The 17,566-nt window shown below is 43.3% G+C and overlaps 1 protein-coding gene across 1 annotated transcript in view; it reads left to right on the top strand.

Annotated features, from left to right (window-relative positions):
* CNTN3 (contactin 3) overlaps positions 1–17,566 on the top strand; it is a 104,781-nt gene that overhangs the window by 12,649 nt on the left and 74,566 nt on the right. Inside the window, exon 2 of the mRNA XM_077184599.1 lies at positions 11,961–12,097. Coding sequence (XP_077040714.1) covers positions 12,040–12,097 — 58 coding nt within the window. The 5' untranslated portion in view covers positions 11,961–12,039. The remainder of the gene's footprint in view (positions 1–11,960; positions 12,098–17,566) is intronic.

Below are 17,566 nucleotides of genomic sequence, written 5' to 3'. Positions count from 1 at the left end.
CATCTAGATTGTACAAAAGTGAGATGAAATTCCCTTTCCTTTCCATCTCAGGGTGCTGGCCTCCTCCAGCAGTGAGTTAATGAAGCAAATGTGTATCTAAACTAATGCTGGAATTAAATGGATTAATGAAGGGGAGCAGAGATGTGGACAGCAAAACAGAAGAAGTGAGGAGTGGGGGGAGCTGGCAAAATGTTTGCTAAAATGAAAATAATAACTGAAAACCCATATTCTGTGTTATTAATAATAACAACCATGAAATGGTTGGATTCTCTTGCTCTCCTGTGTGAGAGCACACAAATCAGCCACACTCATCCCCTGAACATCTCTAGTGGGGTTCTCATGGTCTCCTGTGGCTTTTGTTCTGCCTCCTGGTTGGGTGGTTTTTCTCTTACAGTCTCACTTTTTGATTAATATCTGTGCTGCTGGTTTGAAATTTGGCTGAAATGCAGTATTCAAGTTCTCAGGCAATGTCTCCTAGTTGTCTCTGTAAAAAAGAAAAGAAACATTTTCACAAAAATATTTGAGCATTTTATTCCTGTTCATAAGAGAGAGGAAACTCTCTCAGACTGAAGAACTTTTCAAGTGAAACTTCATAGACATCAATGCAGATTAAGCTGCCTTGGTCTCAAATAAGAAGTAGAAGGGGGGAAAGTGCAGAAATGGGTTCAGCTTTAACCATTCAGCTGTGACTTTGAGCTTTTCTCTCCTTTCACATCAATGCTCTGTGCTGCAGGGGATTATTTTCCTGCATGTGACTTGGAGGGAGATAATCACAGACAGGATAGATTAAGGGTACCTGTGGCCATATCTCCCAAAGCTCAGTTCCTTGCTGAAATTGCTGAATATTTCTATCATGCTCCTCCATTCCCACTCTCTCTCTGTGTATATATATATATTTGAAAAGAATAAGAGGAAGCTGGCAAAGCTGTATATGAAATGTAAATTTCACATTTTTTTTCCTTTATTCCTCTTGTTTGCTCCCCTGCTCAAAGCATCTATCTCATTTTCTTCTCTTGCTTTATTACTTCTTGGAAATTAATTCTTCTTTTGTGATTGAACAGAGACAAAACATCTCCTTACCTGTTGCATCTTGGGCTGTAAACAAATGTGATGGTGGAGCATCAACTTTGTCAGCTTTGGTCTGGGGAGTTCCACTGATATTGGTCAGGAAAAAAGAAATGTGTAATATAATAATAAAATATCAAATTCATACCCTGTGTAGGATCAATTTAAAGGACAATCATCTGCCTTTGTGTCATGCAATACATTTATTTGTTTGAGTTTTTGATGGATTAGACTTCCTAATGTTAAAAACCCCAAATAAAACCAACCCAGCCGTCAGACATCATCTGCAGGACAGTGGGAAAAGCTGTCCTGTCTTGCTCTGAGTAAATTGGCCAGAAAAGTCTGCATTAAAATTCATTATTTAAGAGTTTAAAATCTGCTGTCTTGGAGGCATTTTCCATTTAAAAGCCAAGTTGAGGCCAGGGCTTTGTGGGAAGCCCCAGTGCCATGGTGGCATTTGGGTGGGAGAGGTGCAGGTTCTCATCTTTACATCCCTTAGGAATTCTTTTTCATTTCTCTAGGGGAAAAAGAAGTGGCTGTCCTGCATTTTCTGGAAAATTCCTGGCTAATGCAGTGCCCAGGTCATGTTTTAAGGGTGGATTGGGTGTTTTAAAGATGTGGTGGGGGAATCTCTTGGGAGGATCTCTTCCTGTACTGGGGTGGTTGTAGGACAGAAATGCCGTTTAAATGGAATAAATTTTCTTGTTGGCACTTGAGCATTAATGAGACTTGGGAGGAGGAAAGAGGGTGAGAAGAAAGAGGCTTTTCTGCTGTTCTCTTTTTAGTACACGTTATTAAACTGATACATTTATATATACACCTGTATCTCTCTGTAAATACATATGTGTGTATGTGCAGGTAGCTACACATTTTACTGTTTGCCCTAAAACGTCTCTGGAGTTTTTCAATCCCAGAGTGTCTGACTGTTTAATTTGCCAGCTCTAGAGGTATTCAGCACAGAATGATTTCCTCATGTGTTGCAGTTTTAGTTGTCAGTGTAAGGGGAGGTCAGTGGGTTGGAAATGCTGTTTGTGCCTGCTCTGATGGACTTTGAGCCTCTCCTGTAGTGAGAGGGACCAGGCAGGCTCAGGGCTCATTTTGATGAGGGTTTTTAGCACCAAGAGCAGCCATAGGGAGCTATGAAAATCAAAGTAACCTCTTAGGAGAAGTTAAACACTGCCCTGATGTCAATTTTGGTACGTTTGGATGTTGAGAGTATCTTTGTGTTGAATTTTACATTCTTTTAAGTTGCAGAGTAATATTGTCAGCACTTTTTAGGTGGAGTGTCTGTTTTGCTGTTTTGTGGCATTTAATGGGCTGTCTATGGTTGGTTTTTTTGTTGTCTCATTTTTAATTTGTCTTCAGTCTTTTTGTTGGGAGGGAGTTGAGGACAGGCTTCATGTTTGTGTCAGATTTTTTGTTCTGTTTATTGGAGTGCTTGCTGGCCTGTTGTCACTTTGCTCCCTGGATGCCTCCGTTCAGGATCTGCTTGAATTTCACTTCTGGGATTTGCTCAGGTGTAGGATCTTGTCCTACCCTGTGATTTTTGAGTAGAGAAATGAAGGAGAACAGCACATTCTGTTAAAAAAAAATATTTGAGGAAGACGGTTTTACCATTTGCTGTAGCATCGTTGGAAATTCAGCAGCCTGTAAATTTTTGATGAGGAGGGAACTGTTGACAAATTGCTGCAGGTGACCCTTGGAACCTGGGCAGCCAGCATGGATCAGCATTCCTGGGGATCCATGTGGGGTGTGGGTGTTAATTCCAGCTGGACACCAGGGAGGCACAGATCAACTTTGTTCTGGCCAAGGAATATCAAAGGGGAATTATGTATGCAGGGGAAAGTGAGGAGTTTTTATTGGGGCAGCAGTGCAGGATGAAAGAGGCTTTTGAAGCTGTGATTTGTAGTGGATGGCAGGAAGGTGCTGGCACAGAAATGCTGATTTTTGTGCCTCACCAGGGACAGCTCTGAGTGTGCTGGTCAAAGCTCCAGACTCAGCAATGAGGAATGGGGCATGAAGGTACCCTGGGCTGGTGCCAGCAGCAAAGGGGGGATCCTGCCCCTGCCAGGTGATTTCCCACCTGCAGAGCTGCCCCAGCCCTGGCCCAGCCCAGGGAGGAGCTGGAGCTGCTCAGAGAGCCCAGAGGAGGCTCCAGGATGATGCCAGGGATGGAGCAGCTCTGCTGGGAGGAAAGGCTGGCACAGCTGGGATTGTTCACCTGCACAGGAGAAGCTTTGGGCTGAGCTCAGGGTGGCCCTGCAGGGCCTGAAGGAGCCCCAGGAAAGCTGGAGAGAGACAATTGACAGGGGATGGAGTGATGGGACACAGGGAATGGCTTCAAATTGAACAAGGGTAGGTTTATATGGGATATTAGGAAGGGATTCTTGGCTGTTAGGGTGGGCAGCCCTGGCACAGCTGGGGCTGCCCCTGGATCCCTGGCAGTGCCCAAGGCCAGGCTGGACACTGGGGCTGGAGCACCTGGGACAGTGGGAGGTGTCCCTGCCATGGCAGGAGTGAAATGTGATGATCTCCAAGGTCCCTTCCAACCCAAACCACTCTGATTCCAATGGTCACCCTTCTTTTCAGGCACTAAGAATTGACCCAGCATTGAATTCTCCTCCACCCCAAGGCTCCCTGTGCTCCTGGCAGCCCTGGAGAGTTTGGGACACAAATGCAGACATGGGAGTCATTCCTCTTATGGAAATAAAAATCAGGTCTCACCTTTTCCCCCACTGCAGCTGCACAAGCCAGAGGTCACCCAACTTCATAGTTGATTTTTTAAAAAATTCCAACAGCTCTGATTTGTTTATCATAATTCTCCAGCCCTACATTATTTTGAAGTGATTTGTGACATGCTGTCATGTGGGTTCACAGAATTCCTGACCTCTGGCAGTACCTGCCTTGGGATGCCTGGTTGAAGGTGTTGACCCATAAATGTTATCAAAAGGGTGTCTGGAATTGGTAGGTCACAGGGGAAAGCCTCAGGCACAAAAATTACAACAACAGGGGCCTGAAAATAACAGGAAATACTTGATTTTTTGACAGGTCACTCTTCTGGGGAAAAAAAAAAGACTTTTAGTCTTGATTATTAGTTTAAAATATTGTTACTCTAAGAAAGGAAGAATTAATGGGCAGAGCACAGGTCATGTCATCAAGGGTGCATTGCAGTTTTTACATTTTTGTGTTCATCAGCATGGGTTTAAATGCACAAGTTTGTGCTGGCACTGGTTGAGAAGGCATTTAACAATTACTGAATTACTGAGTAATAAATGGAAATATTTAAAGTAGCAGCTGAAGTTGGCTTTTGGCACTGAGTGGTGAATATGATTATCTACTTTTCAATTTTATTAACACTTGTACAGAATCTCAAGCTCTTCTTTGTGCTAAATATACAAAATTCTGGGTTGCCACAGGTAAAGAATTCTTCCTGCAAGTATTTGGTTTTTAACATCCTTCTCTCCTGTATGTTTGGGAAGTACAATTTTGGCACTGAAGGAAGGTTTTGGTTGGAGCCTGGGAGTGAGTTTGGTGTTAAACACAAAGTCTGTGTGCAGATGAGATAAAGCAGATTTCCACAGCAGTTCAATGTGTGGATGTAATGCAGAAGAGGGCAATATAATTCTGATTTAATTTAATAGCTGCATGAAAAATTAATCTGCTCTAGCACTGGAACACCTTCACTGCACCAACACCAAAAACGGTTTCCATGAAGTCCTCGTCCGTGGTGGTGCTCACAGGGGTCCCAGGACGAGGGAAGAGATGAGAATCTGGGCTCCATGTTTCAGAAGGCTGATTTGGTATTTTATGATATATATTATATGAAAAGAAAATGATATATTAAAACTATACTAAAGAATAGAAGGAAGGATTTCATCAGAAGGCTTGAAAGGAATGATAAAATCTTGTGACTGAGCAGAATCCCAACACAGCTGGACTGTGATTGGCCACCAAGTAGAAACAACTCACTTGGACCAATCAAAGATGCCCCTGTTGCATCCCACAGCAGCAGATAATTATTGTTTTTCTTTTCTTCTGAGGCTTCTCAGGAGGAGAAATCCTGTCAAAAGGAATTTTCATAAAATACGTCTGTGACACACGTGGCGTGAGATTGGGTCACTGTGGTGGGAATTGGTCTTCAGTGTTTGCTGGGTTTTGAGTTGCTGTTGCTTCAGACTTACTAATTTAAAATTGCATCTCATAACTGATAAAATGGCAAGAGTTTAAAGAGAGTCCAGTGAACATTTCCCAGAAAACTTTGGGGAGAATGCAGAGCTGGTTCTTGGGTGAGGTGTTCCCATGGGTGTGCCAGGATTGATGGAGCTGAGCTGTCTCCATAGGTGCTGCAGAGCAAAATCCTCTGGCAGGATGTGAAGAGGCTGATGGGCTTAAAACAGAGCAGGATTCCTGAGGACTTTAAGATAAATAGCACTCCTTAATTTTTTATTTTTTATTTTTTTGTTGAGGTGGAATAACTCCCTGTGTAAAGGCTGAGCTGAGCTAAAGGTGTTTTAGTGATTAGTGGGATGGCAGAGCTGCAGGAGGGAGCTGAGCAAACCCTGCTGGTGTGTGCAGGGGCTGGGCTGTCGTGAGGAATCAGAGCTAAAAAGCAGAAATGTTCTGTGGCACTGGCTGTGGGCAGAGTGGCCGTTCAATCACTACAAATGTTCTCTGCTGCACTGGGAGAAGGAGGGACTGGAATGAGTTCCAGGGCCAGGGAGGGCGTTCTGCAGAGCAGCACCACCTGTGTGAGCTGGGTTCCAGGGAGCTTTGGATCAAGTGCAGGGGATGGATGGGCTGGGGAGGCAGGGGACCGTGCCTCAGAGCCCATAAATGCAGCCAGACAGGAGGAGCTGTAATAAAACTCTCCACAGAACAGTTGCTGCTTCTTCCACATTAAGCTGTTGTAAATTAATTTTGTATAAAATGATGCTTTTAACTAGGCCTCTGCTAATGGCACACTGGAGAGAGCTTTAACCCTGCTCAGGAATGGAGAAGATTCTGTGGATGTTCCTGGCTGATTCTGTGCTTGCAGCTTGGCCAGGGGGGTTTGGCTGCTGCCAGTGCCCCTGCAGGGACAGGGGGCTGAGGAAGGGCCAGGGGCTCCCTGGCCAGCAGCTCCCTAATGAGTGCTGCTGCCCTGCAACTGGGAGCTAATGAGACCCCACAGGAGCTGGAGCAATCCCATTTCTCCTTGGAGCACCATTTTAAACTCACCTAACTTACTTAACTTACTTAAATTTATCTCAGGAGCAGGGCACAGCATTGCTCAGCAGGTTCTGTAACTCTGTTCTTTGTCTTGCTGCTGTGGCTTTTAACTGGTCAATCCTTTTTTATTTACAGCCTTGCAGGTGTAGTGGATGCATTTGTGTTCCTTCCAGAAGCTGCTGCCTCTGTGCTGGCCAATATTGCCTCTGTGTTCTGTTTTCCAAAGCCTTTCCAATCTCTCCCATGCATTTTTTCTGATCTCTTACTCTCTAGATCTGCCTGGTGGATGGTGTCAAATTGAATTAACTCTTTCCTTCAACTGGCAAAAATCCCTGCTAAACTCTGAAACCATCTCTGCTTCAGTGCAGCAGATGACAGATACCAGTTTGATTTTTGTAAATAATTACTGGTCAGCTGTGCCATTGGACAGCCCAGCCTTGCCTGGGTATTTGCAGGTACCTTTAGCACTTTTGAGTTGGATTCATCTCAACACAGATCCAAGTGAACTGGGCTGTGTTGGCATTGAAGCAAAATCTGGGATTCCCTGGTGTTAGAGAAAGATCACCTTGGTAAATCAGGTCCAAATGGAGAGCTACCACAGGGGTTCAGTTCTCTTTCCTTTGGGTTTTCAAAAGCCTGTGACTGGAGCATTTTTCTAATTATTTTTTAATTGACCATGGAGAGGTAAATGTGGAGTTCCCATGCAAAACTGGAATATTTCCATCGTGGCACTGGTGCCTTCAGGCTTGGATAGGGACAGTGGGAGGCAGAGGTTGGACTCAGTGATGAGGAAATTCCAGCTCAGCTGTTTCCTCATGGAAGCCTGGTGGATTGGGTCACTTCTGCAACTGCTGATTTCATTCTGAGGATAATCAGAAATGGAGAGCACTCCCCTCCCTGAAAAATAAATAAAATGGGCTGCTTGAGCTTCTTGTGGAGTGTTCAGCACCTCATCTTTTCGTGCTGTGCTGTGGAGATGACTTCAGCATTAACTGGAGGATAAATCTCATATTTTACCCAGATGAGGCCCTGCCAGGCTGGACATTGGGGCTGGGAGCAGTGGGAGGTGTCCCTGCCATGGCAAGGTGGGAACGAAATGATCTTTAAGGTCCTTTCCAACCCAAATAATTCCATGATTTTATGAGATTTTAGTAATTCCCTGCCTTAGCAAAGGTCTGCTGACCTCTAGTGTCAGGACATCACTTGATTTTCTGTGCTGAGCTTTGTGATCAATACAGAAAAATAATAATAATAATAAGTTCTGGGTCTCCACAGCTCTCCTGAGTTCCAGGAATTTCTGATTCATTTAGACTCGATGACTCTACAAATTCCTCCTGCTCAAACTCCAGGTTTAAAATGAACTGTCCAGCCAGCTCTGACAAGTTCCAGTTCTATATATATATAGAAATAAAAATTCCCCCTTTAGGGAACTACTTCTTTTTTATGTTTGACTCTGTATAGTAAAAATTAAGGTCACTGACTAAAATTACTGACTCTTGAACCTTTCCCAAACTTTTTATTTCTTTCAGACATTCTTGGGCATCACTTGCCGTGTTATATGATCTGAAAGTTCAAAGGTCTGGAAGGTTAATTTTAAAGGAAAAAAACAAGATGAATTTTTTTATATGTGTGTGCTCCTATCCTACTTAATTTGTTTGGCTGGTAGTTTTGTTTGGGTTTTAGTTTTTTTCTGGATAACTGGTTGTTTCCATCAAGAAAATGGTTGGAGCAACTCATGAGAATTGACTTTTCTCTGAAAGTTGAAGAAATTAATCCTAAAGAAAGGTAATCTGTTAATTTTTCCTGGTGCTTTTCTCACCACTTCCCAGCTTTGCTTTTTTATTGCCTTGAAATAACTTGGGCTTCTGAGGACAGAGCAGTGCCTAATAATAGGAAGCTTTCTGATTTAAAAATAAAGTTCTATTTCCTTTTGCATATTATGTGGCTATTACTTTGTTTCCTTACAGTCTTTTCCAACCACATCAGGTGCTTTTTGTCTTTATTCTTCCTGGCCTTTACATACAAAGTGTTGAATTTTGGAGGAGCCGGTTTAAATCCTATTTCCAAAACCCCCCAGATAATGATGTGGATCTGCCCCTCTGCTTCTGTAAAGGGGGACAGAAAATTATTCTTAATATTAAGAGAAATTTTATAATAATTGATACTTTATTAATATTGACATTTTAATACGGATATTTTACAAATTAAATTTTAATGCAATTTTCAAATGGGACGTTTTGAACACAAAATCCAGAGGCAAGGGGCTGAACCTGAGGAGCAGCTGGGGCTGTGGAGGAGCTGTGAAGGTGACAGAGATGCTCAATGCTGTCCTTGGGTTTTGGATCCCTTCATTGGCAGTGGGTTTCTTTGATGCAGGCTGTTTCCATGTCAGAAATAATTGGAATATGTACATTACCAAAAGCAGCTCACTGCAGCCTTTCTAATACAACATTTGGGGATTTTAACATCTTCATTTTTAGCTCATCGGGGTAAGAAATAAAAGGTTACAGTGAGGCTGAGCTGCTGTGGTGCTCAGAATTTGATTTTTTTTTTCCTTTTTGGAGCAATGTCCAAGGCAGAATCTTTCTCCAGTGCCAGGCACTGACCAAGGCTCTGTTAACAGCCTGATCCCACTGACTTGGCCAGGGGCAGCTCTGCTTTGCAGCCCTCCATGTTCCCCTCTGCAGAGTAAAAAACTTCTTTGGGCTCCTCTTCTTGAGAGGAGAGCAATGAGCTGAGGAGGAGCTTGAATAGATTCATGCTTTGGGAGCACATCTGGGTTTGCATCTTTGCAAAGAACAGATATCATTGATGCATTTATCTGACTCAGAGCTGGAAATCTGAGCACTCCTAAGTGGTGGTGCTTTTAAAATGAAGCAGTGGTATTCAGGAATAGATCCTAGATTAGCAAAACCTCACAGAACATGGGGAAAATGAAGTGTTTAAAGCAATTTAAGTCTTACAGTGTTGGCTGGTAGCTACTATTCTCTTCTTAGATACTAAAATTTATTAAAATATAATGCAGCCAGAGGTTGAAATGTATTTTTATGATTTTATACCCATATACAAAGCTATCAAATTTTCAATTTTTTTTTAACTTCTACCAAAGCAGTTTTCTCCTGGCCTGAAATGGATCTATCACGTTCTGCTTTGCCCAGAGCACTTGGAGAACAAAACCAAATTAATTTAGCCTCTGCATTTTTTTTTCCCTTGCAAGACTGCAAGAAAGCTGACACACAAGAGTGACCTATTTTAATATTGATGCTTCACCTCGTCCCCCTCTCTGCAGCTGTGGAATTCCTGGGTCCCAGGGGCTGGGATGGTGATAAATATTTCCCATGGATAACATTCCCTTGGGAAGGCTCTGTGGGTGCCCCTTGGAAGCACAGGGAGAGCAATGGCCAATCCAAGTGTACAGCTTCAACAATAAGTTTTTTTATGTTGTTTGGTTGATTTTTTGTTGTTTGCCCTTTTTTGTGGGTTTTGTGTTGTTTCGATTCTGTTAGGTTGGGATTTTTCTTGTGGATTTGCTTTGCCAAGGAAAGAAATAAAACAAAACCAAAAACCAAACAGAAAAGAAGAAAAGTAAAACCTTGAATTGCAGATCTGCTACAGAACAGGTTTCTCTGTGACCTCACTTCTTATTTGGCTGAAAGAAAAGTTTGCACAATGCTCTGAGGCACAGGATGGGTCCTGTGCAGGGCTGAGAGTTGGATTTAGGATCTTTGTGGGTCCCTTCCAACTCAGGATATTCTGTGAAGAGCTAACTTTTTGCCAAAACACTGTGCTGAGGTTTTACCATGCAAAAATGAACAGAATTTATTGTACTCCCATCACTCCTTTTGGAAACCAGTGACATTTCAGTTGTGTATCACCAACGTTTTTCCATCTGAGTTCTGTTAGAACCTGGGTGGGGCTCCTAAAATTGTACCCAGGAGCTGCCCTGGGGTGGGATATTCCCATTTGAGGTGCCTGGGAATTGCTGCATCCCTGCTGTGAGCCTTCCTCTGTGCCAGCTTTGCTGGGGGATCAACACCTGGTATTTGACAGAGATGTGAGGGCCTGGATTGGCTTATTTCCTGGTTTAGAAGCACATGGGGAAAATGAGAAAGCAAGAACTTGAGCACTGGATGGAGGATGCCACTGCCAGCTCTGTGTGAATCCCACAGGAGCCAGGGATGCCAGGATGAGGAAAAAATACTCCCCTTGTTGTGGCATTCACATTGGCTGGAGAAATCCCTTCGCCCAGGATTTTCTCCTGGGAAGCTGAGAAGCCTCAGAGAAAAAGGAAAACAATTCTTATCTGATTTGCTTCTCCTGGGTTTTGCTGCTTTGGAATGTGTTTGGAGATTGTTTACCCACAGGTGATTGTTCCATTGGGTTCTGGTGTGAGTTGGTTTGACTCATTGGCCAATTGGGGCCAAGCTGTGTGGGGTCTCTGGAAAGAGTCACAAGTTTTCATTATTATCTTTTTAGCCTTCTGTCAGTATCCTTTCTGTATTCTTTAGTATAGTTTAGTGTAGTATTCTTTAATATAACATAGGATCATAAAATAATAAATGAGCCTGCTGAGAACACAGAGTCAGATTCATCATTCCTTCCTGCCACAGGGGTGCACACAAATACAATACCTTGTGGCAAAGGGTGATGTGCTTTGGAGGAGAGAAAATTCTCCTAGCTAATCACAAGCTGGGGATGGATCAGAGAGCAGACCCTCTGTTTGAATTCTTTTTCTGGGGAGCTTAGCTACAAATTCAAACACTTGTTCTACAGCAGTATTAAACCCTTAATTCTAATGTTAAAAAAAAAAATGTAGTTCACATGGAAACATCAAGTTCAGACAGCTCAGATTTGGCTCCTCAGAGTTAGTAGTTGCTTTCTTGACCTTAATATGGCCATGCAGTGATCTGTAGGCTAATTCCAGAAGGAATCATTGAGTCTGGGCTGTGTCCTGCCTGTCTGCCCTTCCTCTGAAGAAAAAGGATGCTGTGGAAGTGACATCCAGAAAATAATGGGCCAGAGTTGTCCTGCATCTAAAGAAAAATTACTGTAAAGCTACTCTAGGAAAAAAATACAAGTGAAATAATATTATAGGTTGGTAAGGCTGGGCACAGGGTTTATCATCTGGCCAGTGACAGAGGTAGAAATTGCAGTAAATTGGTTCATTGCACCTGGTGCAGAAGTCCAAAGAGGAATTAAATCTAAAAAAGCCACCAGTGAGCACCTCACACTCCAGTGCACCAAAAAAGGATGGGTTGGACATGGCTTTAATTAAATCAGTCACAGGTTTGTGTTGCTGCCAGCCTGGCTGGCACAAGGCAAGTGCAGCCCAGGCTGCTCCTCCCAGGTGTGTTCAGCTGCTGAACTCTCTGTGTTTGCACCTCATCTACTCCCTTCCTTTAAATCCACTGCATCTCACAAATAAATCAGTGCTGGAGCTTGGGGGGAACTGCAGAATCAACTTTGCTGTCAGCTCTGCTCCTGCTGGAGAATAAAACTTCCAGCACCTCATGTACATGAAAAAATGTGAAATATGGATGCGCCCTTCTGTTGGGGGATTAAGACCTGGAAAAAAAAGGAACATTAAAGGATATGTCAACTTTGTATTTATTTAAAAGTGCATTATCAAGGAAGCCAATTCCTAAGGACCATCAAGGGATTCAATTTTATGTCTGTTCTTTTAACAGGTTAAACCTTGCCACCTGAAAGTCTCAAACACACAGTTCCTGTGAGACAGCCAGAATTACTGAATCCAGGAGACTGAAGATGCTGCTGCTGCTGTGGGAGCAGCTGTTCCTGGTGTCATTTGTTGGCTGCCTTGCAGGTAACAACAATCTCTTAATTTCTCTTTTAGAACTGTGCATGAGTTCCCAGATTCAAGGTTTCGGCTGCACTTGTGGAGGAGAGCCCAGAGGCTTTGAAATGCACCAGTTATGTAGAGGTTTAGAAACCCAGCATGCAATAGACATGTTAATGGAAAATATTAAAAGGGAGGGAATGAAAAGAGCCTTTGCCACATAGGGATGTGCTTCCCAAGCAGGCAGAAGATACTGGAATACATGAAGGATGCTGTTGGTAGGTGTGCTGATGGAAGAGCTGCAATGTGTGTTAGTCTTCAGCTGGACACTGCAGATTCTTGCTGAGGCTGATTGCTGCAGCTTTTCCCAAAACCCTGCTTTAGAATGGGGTTTATATTCCTGAGGAGCAGCCCTGGGTTGTTGCTGAACTGCTGAATTGGAGCAGGGATTGGCTTTTCTTGCTGTGCCAGGCAACTCTGGGAGTTTGGAGCTGTGCTGCCGCTGAGGTCTCCTCCTCTGGGCTGCTGCTGAGCTCTCCTCTCTCCTCTGTGCTGCTGAGGTCCCCTCTCTCCTCTGTGCTGCTGAGCTCTCCTCAGTGCTGCTGAGCTCTCCTCTCTGCTCTGTGCTGCTGAGCTTTCCTCTCTGCTCTGTGCTGCTGAGGTCCCCTCTCTGCTCTGTGCTGCTGAGGTCCCCTCTCTGCTCTGTGCTGCTGAGGTCCCCTCTCTGCTCTGTGCTGCTGAGCTCTCCTCTGTGCTGCTGAGCTCTCCTCTCTGCTCTCATACCAGCCCTGCAGAGTCATTTTCCTTTCCCCTCTGGAGCTCAGTGCTCACTCCCAGCAGCACAGGGCTCACTGTGATGATCTCTCTGCTCAGCTTCTCCTGCTCCAGCCTCCCCTGTGGTGATGCCAGGGCTGTGAGGGGAGAGGAGCAGCTCCTGCCCTGTCCTCAGGGCTTGGCTCTGGTGAATTGTGTGCCCCTGGCTTTGCCAGGCCTGCCAGGAGCAGGGCAGTGCCCAGGTGCCCCCTGTGCATCCTCTTCAGGATGGGCAGCACAGTTCTGGGAGCAGGGCAGTGCCTGCACTTGGTGGAGCATGGAAATCGAGTGGTTTATCCCCAGAATCTGCTGTGGATAGATGAGTTTGCTTTCCAAGAGCTCCAGTGCAGGAGGGAAATGCTGTGGCTGCCCTGGGCTACCCCAGGCTGGGATCTCCTCCTGATCCTGTGCTGTGCCAGCCTCCCCTTCCATCCCCTTCCATCCCTTGTGTGTGCTCAGCAGGGTTGGAGTCCTGCACACAGCTCCAGGGTAGATGGGTTTAGCTTCTCATGGAGGCTCAGAGGGCCAGGATTTGTTTTTGGCTTAGTCAGGAACTTTAAAGAAGGGGAAGTGACATTGGTAAAGCAGTGTTCCTCCTCCCAGCCCTTCTCTGCACCTGTTTCAGGTGACATTGCCAAATGTCAGTTTAGTGGCCATGGGGAGGTGGTGAATTGGAGAGCCAGCAAGAAGTCAAGTGAAAAGCTGATTTTCCTGGTTCCAAAAGCCAGCTGGCATGCTTGGGAGCCTGGAGCACCATCAAGGGTGCACATCCCAGATGTGATGTTGGATTGGTGTAACTGGGGAGGTTGTGGGGAGTCCCTGTCAGCACCTGCAGAGACAGGAGTTGAGCCAGATGCAGTTCAAGGAGCTGAGCATTTCCAGCTGCCTGACCCATCTCCTTCAAAACTCTGCAGAAGGGCTCAATCCTGACATAAAAACCTTTTATTTGGGCATGTGTTCATGCTAACATGACCTGTTTGCTTCAGTTGCATGAATCTCTTCAGTGGACCTTTGGAGCAGCAGGCTGCTAAAATCCACTTGGCAATCCTGGAGCTGAATTGATTCCAAAACAGGTTTTAGTAAGAGCACTCTGTGAATGTGGAAATAAGTTGTCAAACAATTTGGAGAATTTTGTTTTAACCTCTTACTAAGACAGATCAGCAGGTATTCTGCCTGCCCATAGAAAACCATTTTTCTTGTGCTTTGCCTATAAGCAAAAAGACAGTTCTTGAAAGAGCTGTGTGCAGTTCAGTGTTATGAAATAACATCACAGCTGCAGAAAAGGAGATGATGCTGATCTTGGCTTATGAACCCTGACACTGTCTGTCTTTGCAGATAATGTATTTCAAACTAGGTCCCTTATTGCAGTGTCCTATATTGAATTGCTTTTCCTTTATCTGTTGTGAATCTTCATAGTTCATCAAAGAGGAGAGAATGTGAGAGGATCTAATGGAGAAAAAAACCCAGTGGCCCTTGGGTTTTTGTTTATTGAAGTATGATTATATCTGTATGACTAATGATCCCATGGTTTTTTGGGTTTTTTTTTTGTCCATTTACCTTGGGGAGCAAAAAGGTGATTACTGAGTATTAAAAAAAAATATATATATATATATAGATATATATACACATACATATATATATACATACATATATATACATATATATGTGTATATATATGTATATATATATACATATGTGTATATATATACATATATATATATACTCATATATATGTGGGGTTTCCAAATGTCTGCCTTGTTAGAAGAAGCATTTCAAAACACACACTTTAGCATTATTATCTTTAAATTACTCTGAAGACCAACTTCAAAGATAAAAATGAGTGAAATATGCAGAACAACATCAACGATGAAAGTACCAAACTAAGCTGTGCTAAGTAATGCATTAATTCCAGGTGTAACTTCTTGCAACTTGTGATTCTTGTAGGGCTTTTACCCCTACTGGATGTGCTGATTGCACTTGGTCTTTGGGGAACTGGGGTGCAATTCCTGCCTGGAATATGTGAGGTGGAATTTGATGAGCAATTTGATGCATTTGTGAGCCCCCATCATGTGTGTGTGAAAACCTCCGTGCAGTTTGTGAGGCAGCTGCATTTTCTGGCCACTTTTGTGCATTTTGGCTTCATTTTCCTGCTCCTGGAGAGCAGGAGCAGGCGCCAAGGGCAGTGCTTGGGCTGCTCCAGCCCTGCAGAGCCCAGGCTCTGCTTTCTCCACTGCCTCACTGTTCTCTCTGCTGAAACCAGCTGCTCTCCTCCCCAGAAATGGATGTTCCTAAATCTTCCGAGATTTAACAGAAAAACAACTTCTGAAGGGTGGTTGAAGGGGAAGGAAAGCTGTGAATAAAGAGAGAGCTCAGAGAAATGAAACAAGGAGGACTCTGTGTGTAAGTGCACACCATTTTTCTCCTTCAGGAGATGAAGGGGGCACATTTCAAACGTCGTGTCCAGGGTGAGACTGGAGACGCCACTTGGATTAACTTTCTCTCCTAAAATTCTGACTCCTTGCCATCACAAACTCTGTGTCCTAACACTGGCTTTGCTGCACTTTATTTAAATAGAGAAAACCAAAAATAATTATTAAATCTTTTCCTCCAGCCATGGCAAGACTTGGCAAAAAAAAACCAAAAAACAAAACAACCAACCAAAACCACAAAGCCACAAAAAAAACCCCCAGTCAATGCTCTACTGTAATATATAGAAGTTATTTGGATATTGAAGCCTGGTTCCTCTTCTGTCACTTTATACTAAAATTTGCCAATAGGGAGATTTTTCTTCTAATTCCTTGTACAGCAGTCCATTTGAGTTAAAAAGTAGATCATATTCTGTGTATTTCTTTATGTCAATTCAGGTATTTTTATTGCTTTCATTTTCATTTTTTCATTTTGTTGTTTCAGTCTAATACAGAAATAAACTGTTAAGCCCTCAGGCACAGCAGTGTCATGTATCAGATTCACAGTTCTCTTTTTGAGTATCAAGTTTAGGAGACTTATGAAATTGGAAATCATGATTCTTTCTTTATTTTCCAAAGAGCATGAAAACAAACCTTCTTTGCTCTTACTGCTCGGATGCTGGGATTAAATCATGCCACAAGGAGAGCAGAAATATCCCCTTCACATTTAGTCTTTGGTGGGGAGTTTCTTTATGGGTAAAAGTCCATTTGTAAGGAAAAAAAAATAAATAACATCATTTACTACTCTTGTTCAAATTCAGTTTTCATTAAGAGTTACAGCCTTCAGCCAGAGCCAGCCTGGCTTTTGATGCATAATGCTTTTGCATATTAATAGTAATCTCCTTTTTGTGCATTATACATGCCCAGCCATCATGTTCAAGTGCAGCTATGCCAGTGGTGACTGTCAGAATTGTTTAGCTGGGATGGTTTGTGCAGCACTCCCAGTGTTCATTGCACTGCCAGAAAGTTTGGGTTCAGTTAGTTGCAAAATGAGAAACTGGCCTTGAGAGTTCTGCTTTTTTTTCTGAAGTGTTTGGGGAGCAAAAAGGTGATTAGTGAGCATTAAAAAAAATATTTATATATATTAATATATGTGTGTATGTATATATTCAACATGTCTGTCTTGTTCAAAATTCCGAAACACAAACTTTAGCATTATTATTTTTAAATTAATATGAAGAGCAACTTCAAAGATGAGTAAAATACGCAGAACAACACAAAAACACGAACAGCGAAAGTGCCAAACTAAGCTGTGCTGAAGTCATGAATTAATTCCAGGTGTAACTTCCTGCAGGTTTTGATTCTTGCAGAGCCTTCACCTCTTGTGTGGCCCAGGGTAAATCTCACCTTCCTCTGCAGCTCCTTTATTCCTCCTGTAGCAGCCTTGGGCACTCATGGGTGGGGTGACCACATTCAATCCATTCACTTGGAATTAGGTGAGGTGAAAAAAGTCTCCTTCATGAGGATCTGTGTTTTCTGGTCAGCTAAATATAAACTTGGAGCTGGATATGAATTTAAGCCCAAAGGCCACGGAAAGGCCTTTGTTGACGTCCCGGCCTTTCTCCAAGTTCATGGATTTCCAGGAGTCGGGGTTTCCGTGCTGGGTGTGCTCTCACCAGTTACAGCACTGAATTCCACAAGTGCAGGAAATGCTCTTATATCCAAATTCTTTTTGGAAGAGGCCTTTAATAGCTTTTGAAGAGTCTCCTTGGTCTCTGCTTTGTCTTGCCAGCTGAGGGAAGCCTCCTCTTGAGGAGCAGCTCCCTGGTGCTGCAGATACTGTCCAGCCTTAAAGCTGAATCCTCACCTTCACACCATCAATGCCTCATTTTAACGAGGCAAATGCTGCCTTTATCTTCATTAATTAAGCTCATTGCAGATTTAAAGACATTTGAATGGGAGAATTTTGGCTAGTGGCAATTCTGATTTTCACATAAATTACCAAGAAGGAATTTCCAAGCATTTTATCCTGCAATAAAATTCTGTTACTGCAAATATTACTGAGCACGAAGGCTTCACATTTGTACTTCTGCAGTTCTTCTGCCTACTGCAGTTTGAAGTGCAGTACAATAGAGCAAATAATTCCAATATATTTATTGTGAAAGGTTATGGAGCTTGGGCACATTGGATAGTAATCCCTACTGGAATACTTACTCCAGTCCACAAATAAATACTGATTTAACAGGAATTGTGGTAAATCCCAATGCTTTAGGACTTC

Source organism: Agelaius phoeniceus, chromosome 11, assembly GCF_051311805.1.
Source record: "Agelaius phoeniceus isolate bAgePho1 chromosome 11, bAgePho1.hap1, whole genome shotgun sequence".
Lineage (NCBI taxonomy): Eukaryota > Metazoa > Chordata > Aves > Passeriformes > Icteridae > Agelaius > Agelaius phoeniceus.
Note: the sequence above shows the minus strand (reverse complement) of the source record. Positions and strands in the feature narration are given on the sequence as shown.